This window comes from Rousettus aegyptiacus, unplaced genomic scaffold (genome assembly GCF_014176215.1).
Source record: "Rousettus aegyptiacus isolate mRouAeg1 unplaced genomic scaffold, mRouAeg1.p scaffold_m13_p_12, whole genome shotgun sequence".
In the NCBI taxonomy this organism is placed as follows: domain Eukaryota; kingdom Metazoa; phylum Chordata; class Mammalia; order Chiroptera; family Pteropodidae; genus Rousettus; species Rousettus aegyptiacus.
The window spans coordinates 24,348,819-24,366,099 of record NW_023416287.1 but is presented as its reverse complement, the minus strand read 5'-3'; the positions used below and the strand labels follow the sequence as shown (position 1 = coordinate 24,366,099).

The 17,281-nt window shown below is 39.7% G+C and overlaps 1 protein-coding gene across 11 annotated transcripts; it reads left to right on the top strand.

Moving 5' to 3' along the window:
- Positions 1-238: 238 nt before the first annotated feature.
- TMEM230 (transmembrane protein 230) lies at positions 239-9,486 on the top strand. Of its 11 annotated transcripts, XR_004953645.1 has the most exons (6): positions 2,039-2,176; positions 2,439-2,559; positions 2,922-2,999; positions 3,855-3,977; positions 4,107-4,283; positions 8,440-8,551. XR_004953645.1 is itself a non-coding variant. In XM_016133568.2 (5 exons), exons 2-5 carry the CDS (start codon positions 2,461-2,463, stop codon positions 8,578-8,580), a joined length of 441 nt encoding a protein of 146 aa, XP_015989054.1. In that variant the 5' UTR covers positions 239-370; positions 2,439-2,460; the 3' UTR covers positions 8,581-9,486. The 11 variants fall into 11 exon arrangements, 10 of the variants coding, with proteins under 10 accessions (XP_015989054.1, XP_036085538.1, XP_015989138.1 ...); XM_016133568.2 differs by lacking the exons at positions 2,039-2,176; positions 4,107-4,283 and adding an exon at positions 239-370 and having other exon boundaries at positions 8,440-9,486; XM_016133652.2 differs by lacking the exons at positions 2,039-2,176; positions 4,107-4,283 and adding an exon at positions 255-513 and having other exon boundaries at positions 8,440-9,486.
- The last annotated feature ends 7,795 nt before the right edge of the window (positions 9,487-17,281 follow it).

The window sequence follows — 17,281 nt, the reverse complement described above, 5'->3', positions numbered from 1 at the left end:
GGGCGAGCACCCTTGAGTTCCGCCCCTGCAGAGGTGGCTGGCAGCAAGCCCAGCTCCGCCGCCTCTGTAAACCTCGCGGGCATAACTCCGTTTGCGCCTCCCGAGGGCCCAGATTTTTGTTTGAGGCCGCCCACGCTAGCGTAGGGCTGAAGTGGGACATTTCGAGAGAGCCGGATGAGAAAACGTCGCTCCGGGGAACGCCACTTCCGGAGCGCCGGTTTCCGGCACGCCGTTACGCCATTTCCGGCGCTGAACTTGCAGGGTTGGGGCGGGGCGGCAGTTAGGTGACGCATACCATGAAGGCTCTGGCGTCCCTGTTGCCAACCGTGAGGGAGCTGTTGGCGCGCAGGCAACCTGGCGCGGCCCTCCGGTAAGGCGTGCGTATGACGGGACTGGCGCAGAAGCGCCCCTTCAGACTCGGCGTGGCGGAGACGGCACTCCTCACCAAAATCAACCCCCGAGTCCTCGGTGTGCAGCGTTCGTCCGCCTCGGCTGGCCTCTTTCCAGAAATTGGTTTTGTTTGTTTTCCGTCTAAATTCGCCTCGGTTCTTATTTCTCTTCCTGGTGAGGTCTGGAGACTGGAAAGTAGTGTGTGTGCAGGCGCTTAGTCCCAGGCACTGAGCTACTGTGCTAAGTGATGCTGATGCTTTTTAAGTTCTTGCAACATTCAGGTGCTGAGGGAATTTGGAGGTTGGGTGGAGCCTGTTGGGAACTTGGACTGGTACTTTGAAAACATCGATTTACGTTTTTCCTTTTTCCTCTTAGAATTTTTACTCTGCCACCGATAAGCATTTGCCTTTCCCTCTCCCTCATACTCTGCGCTTTTTATATTTTGATATGGGCGTATGAATAGTTAATGGCAGAGTACGTAAACTTAAAAAAAGAGAGACTAATATAAATCAGAGGTGATTGAATGCCCTCAAAACCCCCACATATAGGTAGTTTGGACCTTAAGTTTCGTAGAGTTAAAGTTAGATTATCACCTAATCGGGATCGCAACACTTAAAAACCTAGTATTTGAGGCAGTTTGATCCAACCCTTTGTTAAAAGAAAAAAAAAAAAAAACAGGCCAAAATGCAGTCACTTTTTGCTAAGCAGTGTCACCAGGCCAAAACCTAATAACTAACCTTATTGTAGTTTCAACCCGCTTTTCTGCCTCCAAAAACCTTATTTTGTACAACTCATCAGAGCTCCCTTTCAGTTGCTTGATGGGATGCTGCCTGATTCATGAATTGAATAATAAAGCCAATTAGAGCTTCAGATTTACTTGGTTGACCTTTATTCTTTAACATTTTTCAGGAAAGCATGAGTTAGTGTACACTTTTTTCAATACTTGATTTCTTCACCAGTATGTAATTACTAAAAAGGGGCATGAGCATTTAGCACCAGTTCCTTTATGATGCTAATTATTCTAGGTTGAATGTAGGCCACTTAAAACAGTGCATTAATATTGAGGATTAAGTACATATAAAGCACCTGGCACCTAACACTAGATAATTATTAATTGCTGTTATTATAATAATGATTATTTGTAAAATGTCATACCAGAAGGCCAGTGTGTTTTTTTATGTTGCCCTTATTGAAATACTCAGTTTTTTCTTTTAAAAGATGTTGCACTTTTAGAAATGAAATAACAGGCCAGTATAACCTTCACAGTTAAAATAGATTTTATATAACTGATTTAATGGAGGAAAAATGCACAAATGTTTTTCAACTTAATGTCATTGTTCTTTATCAAACTAGTGACACAATAGCAATGATTTTTAAAAAACATAGAAGTTATGGAAAATAAAATCACTAGTTTCACTGGGTGGGGCAGAGGCAGGCAAATCGGAAAACATTGGTACTGAACTAATAGCCAGTAGCTTATCCACATTTACAACAAGCTTTACGAGTCCTTTGCATTTAAAGGATGACGTCCATCAGAGGGAAATAGGCAAATTCTTCATGTGAGTGTATTCTTTTTCCACCCTCTCCTCCCTCTGGCAAATAAGAGAATCACTTGAGTATAAGCTCCTCATGCTTTTTTCTGAACCAGGAACTGAAGACAAATGATACTATAGCAGATGGTTGAAAATGTGGACTTTGGTGTCCAATGGATTTGGATTTAAGTCACCACTTTTCCACCCTTTGTGACTTTGGAAAAATTAGGAGGCAGGAGAACGTTGGTGGCAAGGTAAACAAGAGTTCTGGTTCTTGGCCAATGTCTTGACTCTCATTCTATCACGACAAACCAGAGTAGATATCTAATGAGAGTATTTTTACTTTGTCAAAAGAATATCAGGTTTGAGGAGCAGCGGAGCCTATATTGCCAGGTTCTAGTGTGTCATCATGGCCCAGAACCCTAGTACGCAGCATCTGAGAGGCCTGAATTCATTGGTTATAAAACATCATTGTTGCTTGCAGACAATATTGATTTTGTGTGTGTTTGTTTTCAGACTGTAGCTGTGTCAGTGTGTTATGATGCCATCTCGTACCAACCTGGCTACTGGAATCCCTAGTAGCAAAGTGAAATACTCAAGGCTTTCCAGCACAGACGATGGCTACATTGACCTTCAGGTAAATGCAGAAGAGACCTTATGAGACTGGCTGGCTATTTTTGATGAGTCAGCCGGAAGACCTTCCAGGTGGAGGGTTTGCTAACTGTCCCTGGGGATTAGCGGGAGCAGCAAGGAAGAAACTTAGCTCTGAGACCCTTTCAGCTAAATCCTGCAGAAGGAGGGACCTTGGCAGAGCAGTTTCAAACCAATATAAATATTGTCCATTTGTAAGAATTTTTAGTTATAATGCCATAGCCCAGTAATTGCAAATTTTATTTAGTTTATCTAGAAAATAATCAGGTTGTGTTTTCTTAAGTAGAATTTTTTTAAGGACTGCCTCATTGGTTTACGCTTTAGTCAAAGTCAGTTCATCTTTTAAAGGAGAAAGTAACTGCTAAAGCCAACAGCTTGTGGAAATCTTCCTCCTTTCCTGATGTCCTGAGATCCAATTTATTAAAGGTATTCTTTGTGTCAAACAGTAAGTAAAACAGAAAATATTAAGTTTGTATCCTACCCTTTTTTTTGTAAAATGCTTAATGGCATAGCATCTCCTTTTGTTCACTTCTTAGAATAGAATATTTTAGGTGGAACCAGGGTCAAGGAGGAAGTCTCAGGAAGCTATCCTTTTAATTATAAACAAATCAATTGTTCTTTATACTCTTTGGACCCTTATTTGAAGGAGAGATATTTTTTTCAAGTACATTTGGGAAGCTTCCAGCTAGTTAGGTCAGATAAAACCATGAGCCAAGTCTTAGAAAGTTTGTCTCTGAATCATAACCTTGAATTGAACTTGTTAATAAGGTAGATTACTTGCTCCATGGTATAGACAACTAACGCTTTAGGAGAAGCTGGTTCTAAAACCTTTGACTATATACTAACTTAACCTTGAAAACCAGAAATCACATACTTTTTTTACTTCTCCTGAACATGATGTTCACTCTTGAACATCCCCGTAGGTTAGTACAGCCTTCCAAATGCTGGACACTTAATAAATATATGTTTAATCAATGAATGACCATAAAGTGTCCTTCGTTTTTGTAAGAAAGTACTTTCTTACAGTCTGTGGAATGAGACTAGAGTTAGAAAGAATAACATTCTGCTAGGACTCCTTTGAGTGACTGGTAGAACAATAACTAAAGCTTCATCTAGTTATGTCTCTTTCCCTTCTCTCCCAGAGCTGCACTGGGTAGGACTTACTTCAAGACACACAAAGTTTCCAGATTGGTTCTGATTGTCCTCCCTGCTTTAAAGTGTTTGAACCCTGGTATTTTCATAATGTTCTTCCTTGTCTTTTTTTGTTTGTTTCTCTTCCAGTTTAAGAAAAGCCCTCCTAAGATCCCCTATAAGGCCATTGCACTTGCTACAGTGCTGTTTTTGATTGGCGCCTTTCTCATTATCATAGGGTCCCTCCTGCTTGCGGGCTACATCAGCAAAGGGGTAAGCTGAAGGGTTCATGGCAGTGTGCCATGAGGTCTTTAAATTGTTTTACATTCATATCTTGTACAGCAGATTCCAGCACAAAGAAGGAAGGGTTGTTTTTTGTTTTTGTTTTTTTTTTTTTTAAAGATTTTGTTCTCTGATGACAAAATGTGTTTTCATCCTTTGAACAACAACAAACTTCTCCCACAGTTCTTCTGAGGTAGGTGGTACCATGTCAGCAAATTTTCCCTCTGAGATGTCGAGCAATTTGTTATTTGGAACAGCAAAGCTGAGCCAGGGATCCAAGACTTCTGACTGACAAAGGTAGTAACTAAAATAGAATGTTGTTATTGTAGCTTTGTAGTACTGCAGATATACTAGTTAGTGTATGGGGAGAAGCAGTGAAGCTTGTGAAGGTCTGGGCTACTGACCAAGCCAGGACTTTTGGCTCATGAATCAGATTCTTATATTGAATTTGGTTGTAGTTTCTATTGAGCTTCAAAATGAAACCTTAGGAATCTAAAGTGTTTGATGGTTCTTGGGCTATATACAGATACATAAACATAGCATCTAAGTTGTTCTGAACTACTATTGATCGTGATTCATTTCCATTCTTCAACACACCAGGTTAAGAGATGCAGAAGGAACAAAGCCAAGAACTAAAACTGTGGTGTTATCATTGGAATTGGCAGTAGTAGCACTGTCACAATAAAATAGCTACATACGGCTTTTAAGAAGTATATCTAATTTGCCTTAGGGTCTTAACTATTTAAAACTCTTATTTGGCTACCTGATTCTTGAGGTGCAGTCTAAATTTGAACACCTAACTTCAAGACTGTGCCTTTGGTTAACTTTCATTGTAGCGTGCACTATAGATCCCAGGGGTGTAGTAAGGAGTTTATTAATGAATGATATTGTAAAACTTAAGAGTGGAAGTGAGATCCACATGCAACAAATATCACTTTGTGTGGTTTATAAAACTGCTTTATAGTTACGGGTAAAGATGTTAAGAAAATCACTAATAGGTTTTGTTTTGTTTAGTTTTTGTTTGGGATTTTTTCATATTTCAAACAAAACAGAAATAGATGGAGTAATATAATGAACCCCTGCGTCTCCACCACCCCGTATCAATAGTTATAAGCATTTTGTTTCATATATATTCCCAACTTTTTTCCTATATATTAAAGCAAAATGCCAGGATAAATTTTGCTGATAAATTCTTAAATGTGCATCTTCAGTATGCTCTCTAACAGTTTTTATATTAAGCTAGAGGTGCTGTCTCAATATCATTTTCCTTGTTCTATTCCTCACATTTTTTGTAAACTGTTAGATTTAGGGACTTGCTTAAATTTGGATTTAGTTTAGTTTTGTTTTAGAATATTTCATAAGAGTTGCTGTTTATTTAATATCGCACATTGTTTCTCAAACTTGAATGTCAATCAGAATTACGTGGCAGACTTGTTAACACGGAGATTCCTTGGCCCTACTCCTAGAGATTCCGATTCTGTAGTTCTAGGGTGAGGTGTGAGAATTTGCGTTTCTAACAAGTTTGCACATAATGCTGGTGGTCCAAGGACCACATTTTGAGAACATTGCTATAGCATTACATTAAGAGAGGCACATAATAGTTTTCCTAATTTTTAGTTTATATTAAGTTTGATTACTTAGTTAAGATATCTTAAGCCCATTTTATTATAAACTTCCCCATCACCCTTTGCACCTAATAATCTAATTTTATCACTTCCTGCATTTATCAGCTGAAATTCTTCTGTAAAGGGCTTTCTCAAATCTGTTATTTGGTTACCCTGAAATACAGCATGTATGATGAAGGTAGAAAAAATGTTTGATTATTTCTCTTTATTAACTTTTATAACAGTAAACCTAACAACCTCAACAGGTGACCAAAGAATTATTAGTATCATTATAAACTCATCATTTTTTACATATATGTTTTTCAATTAATTGCAGTGTTTATTCTTTTTAACATATAAATTGTCCCAAATTTGGTGAATAGGAGCCCCTTCAACTTAAGTCTATGTTTTTTAAATCTGACCCAGGAAACTTGATACCTTTTTTGTTTACTGGTGCAGCATGTTATTCCAGTTACGCATTTCCTGCCCCTCAATTTGTAAATAGCCATATCTCTAAGGAGCCCTGGTTTCCTTATAGGAAGTGGCTTCAGAGATCAGAAACTGGGCATTAATGGTGATCGTTGCTAGGCCTTTTCAGTGACAGAATCAGGATATAGAAATCTTTTAGAAAACAAGAGAAAAGAATATATAGAGATGTTATATAGATATACACATATTTCCAATGCAAATTTAAGATTAGAGTTCGAACCTAATTTATTTGATTTTATATGTATATCCTAATGATTCAGCATAATTACTTGCCTTATTCTGTGTTATACATATAACTTCACAATAATGGTGACAGTATTAATGCTAAGTATAGCAAGGCTGAATGCATCGTAAGTTTTCTTTGCAATTCTTTGAATCCTTAGGATGTATTGCATTAGGGATATATAGTCAAAATTCTGCAAAAGATAAAGAACCAGAAGAGTAGAAAATGTAAAATAATATAACAGAAATAGCACCAAGTATGTCCAATTATAAGAGTTGTAGTAGTCTTTTTGATGTTCAGCTAGTTCATCTTTGGCCTGAGGGAGCACCTTCAAAGTCTTTCCTTAAGTTTAAGCTCATGTTTATTGAGTCATTGTGTGCCAGCTGGACCCACTTGCTTTATATGTATTACCTAATTTAGTTTTCACTATAACCATATGAGGTAAATACTTTTATTTCTGTGAATGAAGCAGCCAAAATTATATTGATTAGATAATCTCTCAGTATACATTGTGTAAATAGTCCTGTTAAAAGGAGTTTGTTTTTTTAAAAATACATGATGCTTTTAATGCAGCCAAAAGTGATATTTGCTTTTCTTGGAACCATAACTGATACAGGATACAGTGACCGGTTCATCCTTAAAATACCTGTGCTTCTTAAGGGGCTAGAAGACACAAGTTACCTCTAGCCCATCAGGGAGCTAGAGGCAGCATAGGCCCTTGGCCAAACTCTGGTAGGACCTGGCTGTGCAGCCAGAGGCTGGTGGAGGTGGAAAGAGGCAGTTGGTCTTTCAGTCCTGTGATTTGGAAACCAAGGGATGCTCATCAAGCTCATCAGGCAACGGCAGTCTATCTGCATGCCTGTCGGATTCTAACATCTTCCAGAGTAGAGGATATGTGCAGGGCGTCATGACAGTTATCACCTTTGCACCTGACCTTGGCCAGGGACACCCTGGGTCTTGGCCTTTTCTAGTGCCTGGGAAGGCCTATAAAGCATGCCAATCCCCTTCCACACCATCTAAGAGACAAAGGAGAAGGAGATTTTAAGATTGGGTTTAAATCTTTGGATGAGGGAAATCTTCCTAAGCTGAAAAACAGTGGGAAAAATCACAAAGGAAAAGAAGGATAAATTTAACTGTTTAAACATTTAAAACTGCACCTGAAAAACTAAGAGCAGTTTTATAAAGGTGAATCCATTCATGCAGCACTTTTATCGAGCCTCTGTTATATGTTGGGCATGGCTGGGAATGCAAGGATGAACAAAGTCCCTGCCCTCATGGAATTCCCCTAAAAGCTGAAGACCTACTGATAAAGAGATTAACCCCCATTCCTCCCTCTTTGAGCTATGAATTGGCTCATGGGAATATACACTAAGGAAATAATCTGAATAGCCAATAAAAACACTGTAATTTATTTTGGTATCCTGTATAGTCACAAAAAGTGAGAGACAACCAAAGTATCCAACAGTCAAGGTGGGGGTAGGTGGTGGTTAAGTAAAATTGTGGTTCATTCATTAACATTGGAATGTTATAAACTAATAATTGACACATTAATTTCAGGTGTTCAACATGATTCACTATTCGTATATATTTTGAAATCACCACCTCAGTAAGTCTAGTTAACATCCATCAATACACATAGTTATACATTTTTTTATGTGATGAGAACTTTTAAGATCTATATCACCATGCTGTATATTACATATCCAAGACTTAGTTATTTTATAACTGGAATTTTGAACCCTTTGAGCACTTCACCCATTTCTCCCACTCCCCTTCCCTTCAGTGAAGAGCTTTTAGTAATTTGGCAGTAGCTTGTTATAATAAGAGAAAAACAAGGCACAGAGTATGTTCACAACTAAACACAGTGAAGAAGGAGTAGAAGAATATAAGCCGAAATATCTATGGATGAACATAGATCATTTTAGTACTCTGCAGTTGTTCTACAATTGATAATCAGGAGAAAAAGAGATAAACCTTTTCATTTGGTAGCGTACTACCCAAATAAAATGCCCTGCAAACCCCCCCCCCCAAAAAAAAACCCAACTATAAGATACCTATCTATGGATTGGACCCATATCTTTATTTTAAAATTCATAACTTGCATGGTACTAATGCGTTTGCCTCCTTCTGCCACCAGGGGGCAGACCGGGCCGTTCCCGTCCTGATCATTGGCATCCTGGTGTTCCTGCCAGGATTTTACCACCTGCGCATCGCCTACTATGCATCCAAAGGCTACCGGGGTTACTCCTACGATGACATTCCAGACTTTGATGACTAGCGCCCACCTCAGCCCTGAGAAGAGTCAGATGGGACTGAGCCCAGCTTTAAGACCTTGAGCAGAAACTATGGCTAAGGACTAAGGAATTCTGCAGTTTGCAGATGTTTAACAAAACAATGGCCAGGTTTTATGGATCCATCCTAAAGATGTTAACTAAGCTCACAATCAGCTAATTAGAACATGTTCTAGTTCTCATTTCCTAGCTCTAGCTAAAGCTCCTGACAAGTTTTTCCACATGAACCTGTATCATGGAAGAATAGCAGTGTTAATTGTATAGAAAAGTGGGAGGTTATTCTGTAGTGGGAGGTGGTGTTGCCACCACCTTTTTTAGAGTTGAGTGTTACTTTTAAATAGTCTTTGTTGTCAGTTTGTTCTTGCAGCAAATGGAAAAATGCAGTATATCAGTTTCTTATTACTAAGTAATTTATTTTGAAAGTATCGTATCCTCTTTACTCATCTCTTCTTGTTCTAGTGGAAGACCTTGGCAAAATCAAATATTGGTGCATCTGCAATATTTTTTACTTGCTTTCTTATTAATAGCAACCAGAATTTTTTAAACCTTAGAGCAAGTTTTCAAAATACAAGCACTTGCTCTGTTCACCAGTCCTAGACCAGCTCTGATCTGGTTCACAGTAGGTTGGCCAGTATGTAATTTGGGTCAAGATGTTCTGTATGTCATGCCTTTAAGGATCAGACTTTTAGCTACTTCCTAAGGAAAAGTGTAGATAAGTAGTTGTTATTGAGACTCTATAACCTCATTGTTAGTGCCTCATATTACGTCATTCTGCTGAAGATCTCAAGACTTGGCCTGGATCCTAGAGGACTAGACTGCCTTATTTTGATTCTGTTTCCTAGCTTGCAAAAAGTGACTTATGTTCAAAAGAAATTAAAATGTCAAAACCTAAATCTTCCACTTAAATTGAGTTAACTTTAAACATATTTCAGAAAACATTTTAATGATCATATGATATCTTTCATCTTAGTACCTAGAAATACCTTTATTTTTAGAAAACTGCCAATGTAGGTCAGACAGGCATTCTTTTACTTGGAGGTTGTGGACTTGGGTGATTAGAAACCTGGAAGTGCCATCAACTAAGATTTGGAGGCCTGTGGGTAGAGCAAGTTTACTGAGGAAAATGAGTTCAGCTTTAGGTGTGTTAAATTCTAGATACCTACTTGATATCCAAATGGAGCTATTGACTAGGCAATTGCATTGCATAGGCTCAGATTTCAGGAAGGGAGGGAGTCTAGGCCGGATGTAGAAATTTGGGAGTCAGTGTTCAGACAATATCTGAGAACCATGGGGCTGGGTGAGGACAACTACAGAGTGCACATGGAAAAAAACACTATGACTCAAGAAATGAGGGACAGAGAGGGTGACCTGAAAGCTTCCAAAGTTAGGTACATTTGTTAATGGGAGGGTAGGCTCAGGAGTCCAATAGTCTAATTAAAATTTTTGGGCCTTGGCAGTGAAAATATGAGGAAATATATAAAGCTTTTTCCTGGGTAGTGTTTGCAAAGCAAAGCTCAAACTGGAAGGTTTGGGCCAAACCAAATTACTTGGTTCTTTTTATAATGGTAATGATGCTGCTGGTAAGGAGGGAGAGCAAAATGGAACAGGAGGGTATAAAGTGCAAGGTAAACATTTGCTCCCCAGCCCAGTCCTCAAGGTTGTCTAAGTTTCTTATATACCGGTCCGGAAATGTTCTAAGTGTATGTATGTGTGTATATATAATTTTTAAACAGAACTCAAGGTCCCATTGTATAGTTCTATAATTTCTTTTTTTCCCCCACTTAACACTATTTTGTATATCTTTCCATATCCAGAGATCAGCCATATTCTAATGTGCATTATAAGCATAGTCGTAGGGTTCTCAGAGCAGATATCACAAAAGTCATATTTTTGGAGGAGGAATCGCCTCTCAATGTCCTTTGAGGAATGGCTCTTTCTGTTCTCATTTGGAACACTCAGGTTTATAATTTTATTCCAGTTGGAATTGTTACAGGGGTATTATTTATTAAGTCCAAATCAGATTCCTTGTAACGATGCGTTGATAATAATTATATATTCTAGTGCTTTATAGAAAACATCTAAATCTCTATTATAATCTTTCTTGAACCTTTTGCCTGGTGTTTTGCCAAGCACTTGTGTGAAGTATTCTATTTCATTTTAATCCTTAGGAAAACCCTGGGTTAGGTAAGAGTCTTAGGTAAAAGGTTGGATATTTGCAACTCAGATTTGGGCAAACCATGACTTCCCCTATTAAGTATGAAAGCCAAATGCCTTTAGGGGCTGAATAAGTAAAGAAATGGGGCAAGGTATTGATAGTAGGAGCGGGGACAAAGGCCAACTGCCAAATGTATATTTTACTTAAAAGCAGCCACTTCCCCTCTCCTCTGTCCCCAACCTTACAAAGGTTGGCAAAACCACGTGCCCTAGCTTTATGAGGGTTTCCTTATTTGAAACAACTGTAATGCCTCAGTCATTTCCAAGGCTAGAAATCCTCCCCAGTTGCATCAGCTGTTCTACATACGATAATGATTCCAGATCCATTGCCTCTTGATTAGTTTCACTTGGTTGGCGTGCCAGCCATGTACTGCTTTTTTTTCTGCCAGGAATTGTCAGGTGCTGAAGGTACAACAGGAAAAGATAGGATTTGGTTAGCGAGGAACAGTTTGCAAGCTAGTGGCTGCATGTTGGCCTGCATTTTGTTTTTACAAATGGAAAGGTTCACAGGATCTTGATTTTGTCTTTTCTTTTAAAAATCAATAGATTTTCCTTTGTTACTGAGAGATTGCAACCACCCAGAGCAAAGTAGTGAAGCATCTTCAGCTGAGCAAGATTCTCTCATTCACCGCAGTGCTCACCATTGCTTGTTTACTTATATACCCAACCTGTTGATCTTCATTAAGGGCCCAGAGTATCTGACAGTCCTGCAAAGTCTAGCACTGTGCTTATGGTCAATTAGGTTTACTGAATGAAGAACCAAAGCCAAGAGTGCATTTCTATCCCAGGGCGCCGTTCCTTTGTCATATGGATACATGGGCTGGTACTATTTGATTCACTTTCCTAAATGACTCCTCTGTCAGCTGCCTGGGAGGCCAGCTACTCCTCAGAATTGGTGCTTCCTAGTGAGTCAAGCCTCTCTGTGCCTGCTACCCCTTCTCAAGCTAGTGAGCCCAGTAACAACCACCTGCAAGTCCCCTCATGGCCACACAGTGTCTCTGCCAGCTGGCACAGAAGAACCTATGACTGGTGTGATGGGGGAAGCTAGTAGAGGGACAGTCAAAACATTGACTTTCTGCTGGTCTTCAAAGGTCATAAACTAAGTCAAGCCGCCTTAGTTACCTTGCTGTGTTACCTAAATTCCTATCCTGAGGCTTCTCTACTAGATTCAGTCCCACAGACTCCTGACCTCACAGGTGTGTGATTCAGTCATGGTTTAGTGCCAGGGTAGGAAGGGCATAGATTGGGCATAGATTGCTTATTAGTTACAAAGTATTAGACAAATTACCTCTGGAGCCTCAGTTTCCTACTTTATAAAGGTAGGACAAACCAGTTCCTACCTCACAGGGGAATTATGAGGATTAAAACTGTGTGAGGGTGCTTCACACAGTCTGGCACATAGTAAGCACCCAGTAAATGAAAGCTGCTCGTTGAGAAAGTGAAGAAGGTCACTCCTTTGGCTTCAGGGACTTGTGCCTGGGGAGAAGCTGAGGAGTTGGGGAGAGCCTGTCTGTTATCCCTGAAGCTGACCTAAAGAACCTGCTGTGACATAGCAAAACTGCCCCCAGAGCCAAGGGCCAGTTGACTCTAGCCAAGACACGGTTCCCTTTGCTAGCAACTGCCTACAGGAGGGTGTGAGGAGGTCTACAGCCCCTGACCCTTCTTTAGCATGAACTGGGTATGTGGGCTGTGTGCTCCAGTCCTCTGGAATAAAGGAGAACAGGAAGTACCAAAGCACCCCTATTGTAGCCAACACATTGTACCAGAGCACATATTGTAGCCACGGAGGCCTGCCCCTGCCTGGGAGGGCCTTGCGGGGAAGCCTGTGAAATGAGATGATGCAGCTAGAGCACCATCAGACCAACTCCCTCTGGAGCTTGTTTTTCACACTCTTGCTCCATTTTTTGCATGATCCCTATTCTCACCTCTTACAGCGCTTCCTGTCCTCAGTCTTGCCCCTTGCTTTTTAAAGCGTGGTCTGTGGACCAGCAGCATTGGCATCACTTGGGAGCTTGTTAGAAATGCAGAATCTTGGGCCTGCCGTTAGCCTGCCGCAGCCTTGTGAATTCAGAACCTGCATTTGAACCAGACTTTTCAGGGGCCTGTTGGATGTCAGTGTCAGAAGCACTGATCTGGGGTGCCTTGCACCTCCCAGTGCATTTCCTCATCTGAGATGATGACCTGGCAGTGACAGTGGCTGAATGTGGGAGGCACCTGGAAGGTATAGCCCCTCCTTGGTCCACCGTTATTCACCAGCTAAAACAGTAACCCCCAGGGTCTTGAGAAAGCATCACAGAAATGGCACAATAACTGCACAGAGTTTTGTGAAGATCTTTTTGTGGGCAGTGAGAAATGAAAACAGAAGCCCCACAGATGAGAAAGGTTTGTGACAAGAGTAGAAGCATGCTTTGGTTCTCTGAAGGCCAGGGGAAGGTAGCAATGTGTAATTTATGACCCAGTGACAGGCAGGATATCTTTTTCCTTGTTTTCTGAACACTGGAGGTGCTGACGTCCCTCCCTGTCTCTAGCTCTGTAATGCTTCCATTCTTCCATTCCTCTCACTAACTTGAGGAGAGCCAACTAAAAAATGCTCCAGTGTGAAGGCTCGAGTTTCTTGGCCAAGATGCTACTCTCTCAAGAGGGATTTCTCTAGGATTAATATTCATAGAATTTGCTCTAAGACCACCACCCACAGCACCACTATCCCCCTGCAACTGAAAAGATGACAGAAGCAGAATCACCAACACAGCTTAAGAGGGGGTGTGGCCTGGCAGAGTTGAGATGAGACTCACTGGCTGAGAGGAGTGACCATGAGGAGCTGGGGTACATCAAATCTCTGGACATTGGCACAGGCTCCTTTCCCTGTAGCTGTGATCTTGACATTTTAAGACTTAGCTTACTGACAGAGGACTTGCTGAAAGCACAGATTTCCCCTTCTTGGGGATATCTCAAGATGCCAAATGTTTTCCCCATTCAATGGAGAGTGAAACCACAGATCAGAAGAGCCTTGGAATGATATTGGGCCAAGATCAAGGACACCTGCTCATTCTGAACATTGACTCAAGATGGTCTTCCACTGTATTGCTTTCCCAGGTGTTTGCATCCTGCCTCAGGCAAGGGGACAGGGAGTCTTATCATTGATTGGCAGTAAAAAGTTAATTTGTCAAGGCACAGAGATTAGGATTTTGCAATCTGGAAAAACAAGGCGGGCACAAAGTCTATAAAGTCACATAGGGTGTTGGCAGGGTGGACCCATGTTTACTTACCAAGGCCCAGGTCAAGGAAACTTGATACCTAAAGTACTTTGGGGGCAAGATATCTATTTATTAAAACAAATCAACTTAAACATTAACCAAAACAGTGGACCACAGAGCTTTGAAAGCAGCTCTGTCTTGATATAGTTAGGTTCTCTGCTTGTCTTAACTATTATGAGTTACAGCTTTAACCTTGGTCCTATCTCCAGACATTTATTTTAATTTGTCAATTCACCTTATATTCTACTCTCCATGAAACATTTTCTGGGCACCTACTATAGACATCGCATTTTGCTAGTCATCAAAAAGGAATCATCCACTTGCTCCAGAAGTTTGCAACATAACCTGAGAGAAAAGGATTCATACCTGAACTAGCTAAACAAAAGTAATAAGTAATAATAATTGAGTAATTTAGAAAATTGTTGCTCTGCTAAGTGGATTGGAGAAGAGGCTATTTTAAAGTCAAATAGTTCTACCAGACTTGCCATGAAAACCAGTACTTAAATACAATATATAGTGTACACCTGAAAATTATATAATTGTATTGACCAGTGTTACCCCAATAAACTTAATAAAAAAATAATAAAAATTAAAAAAAAAAAAAAACAGTAGTTCTCATACACAGTGGGATTGCAAATTGGTACAGCCACTATGGAAAACAGTATGGAGGTTCCTCAAAAACTAAGAATTGATCTACCATATGATCCAGCAATCCCTCTAGTGGGTATTTATCCCAAAGACTTGAAAACCCATATCCCGAAAGATATTTGCACACAGATGTTCATAGCAGCATTATTCACAGTGCCAGAACATGGAAGCAACTGAAGTATCCTATGACAGATGATTGGCTAAAGAAGCTGTGGTACATGTATGCAATGGAATGTTACTCAGCCATAAGAAGAGATGAAATGCTTCCATTTGTGACAACATGGATGGACCTGGAGATATTTGTGCTAAGCTAAATAACTTAGAAAAAGTTGAAAATCACAGGATATCACTTATATGTGGGATATAATCCTAAAAACAACAAAGGAACAAGACAGAGACTCATGGACATGGACTATAAACTAGTGGTTACCAGAGGATAGGGGGAGGGAGTAGAGAGGAGGTAGACAGGGTAAAGGGGGTCAAATATGTGGTGACAGAAATCTATGGGAGGTGAACACAGTGTAAACATATATGCCTTACTGTTAAAGTGTACTGATGAAACATTGGATTTCATTAACCAATAGCACTATAAAAAAAAATAAAAAAATAAAACAGGAAAAAACAAAACAAAACAGTAGTTCTCTGCAGCCCCTCTTCCCTCACTCCTCAAGAGTCAACTACCAGTTTTTCCAGCTGAATCCTTTTGTGTTCACTTTGATATCTCCACATGAAGTATTTATATTACCACTTCACAATATTTTAGTATTAGGCCTAATCAATTGACTTTATTCAATAGAAGATGTAGATTTTGCTCTGTTCCCTCATCATCATCCATTATACATACTTTCAGCTCTTCCATTTTGTCCGTGTAATTGTGTCATTTTAGTTAGGTCAATGTTAAGTGCTGACATAGTATTTATAGAATTTATGTAAACCTTATTCATGGCGAAACCAGGACATACATTATGACTTACTTCCTACTGGCAGAATTTTAGTTTTCCCTGGAGTTAACAATCTCGTTGTGTTTATTTACATGATTTTCTATCTACCTATCACTAATTCAAACTGCTGCCATTTGTATATATCTCCCAGTAGTACATCCGTTTCATCTTGAAGTACTCTTTCTTGGGCCTGTTGCCCTGTTCTGTATCTGATCATTGTCCCTCAGAAGTGAGGATGTAACTGCACTACTTTTAGGTTTCCTGTGTGACGTCTGTGGAGATGGCTGGTGCCAGTCTGATTCTAGGTATTTCATTTTTCTATTATTTCATTTTTCTAGGTTTTTCATTTTTCTCCAGATGCTTGTAGGATTGCCTTCAGTGTCCTGAAATTTCACAATGACATGTCCTGTTGGTCTCTTTTAATCCAGCACTTGTTACCTATTTTGCCAAGTGCTCTGGGCCCTTTCAGTATGGAAACTCATGTCTTTTTATGTTAGGGAATTTTTTTTGAAATTAATTTCTTTGATAATTTTACTCAAATGTCTCTGTTTTCTATGTCTAAAATTTTTTTTTTTTTAGTTGTTGGTCCTTGTCTTTTCTCTCCTATTAGCCACATTATTGTCCTTTTTTCCATATTTTGTCTTTTTGATCTTTATAGAAGATTTCTTCAACTTTATCTTGCAACTCTTCTGTTGTAGTTTTTTGTTTTGTTTTTGTTTTTGTTTTTTTTTGCTATCATGCTTTTAATGCCCAAGGCTGTTCATTTTATAGCAATAAATTTTTATTTTGTGGCCATAACTTTATCTCAGCATATTCTCTTATCAACACAAAATATTCACATATCAGCATAGCAATCAGAATGATCCTTTTAAAACATGTCATATCACATCATTCCTGTCAAAATTCCACAGTGGCTTCACATTTGCCGTAATGGCCAGCAGGACTCAACATGATTTCCCCTCCTTGCCTCCCTATCGTCGGCTGCTCTACCTCTGTTCACTCTGCTACAGCCACACCAGCCTCCTCAGTGTTCTTGACTTCTCTGGGCCTACTCCCACCTTAGGGTCTTGGCTTTAGCTATTCTTTCTGCCTGGAGCCCTTCCCTCAAGTCTGCTCAACTTGCACCTTCCTGGTAAGGCCTGCCCTGGCCTCTGGGTTTAATACTGCAACCTGCCCATACATGCCGTCTGTCCCTAGCATTAGCACTACTGGTTGCCTTTCTCCTGCTTGACTCTTCTGTAACAATTATCACCTTCTAACTCACTATTTAATTTTACTTATTTATTATGTGTATTCTTCATTGTTTTCTGTACCATTCCACTATCTCACCCCACCCCATTTAGAATATCAGCTAATAAGGGCATACATCTCTTGTTTTGTATATTGGTGTTCTCAGCACCTTAGAACCATGTTTTTTGGCACATGGGGCACCAATGATCTTTGTTGAGTGAAAGGATGGATGAATGAATGAATCTCCTTGTGGATACTCATGCTTAGTTTTATTTCCTTCTCCCTTCATGCCTTTCTTTACTCTGTGTTGCTTTTTCTATTTCTTTGCTTCATTCTCTATCTTTCAAGTGATCTTTGGCTGTCAGCACATGTTAAAGAGTGAAGAAATAAAACCAAGTGGA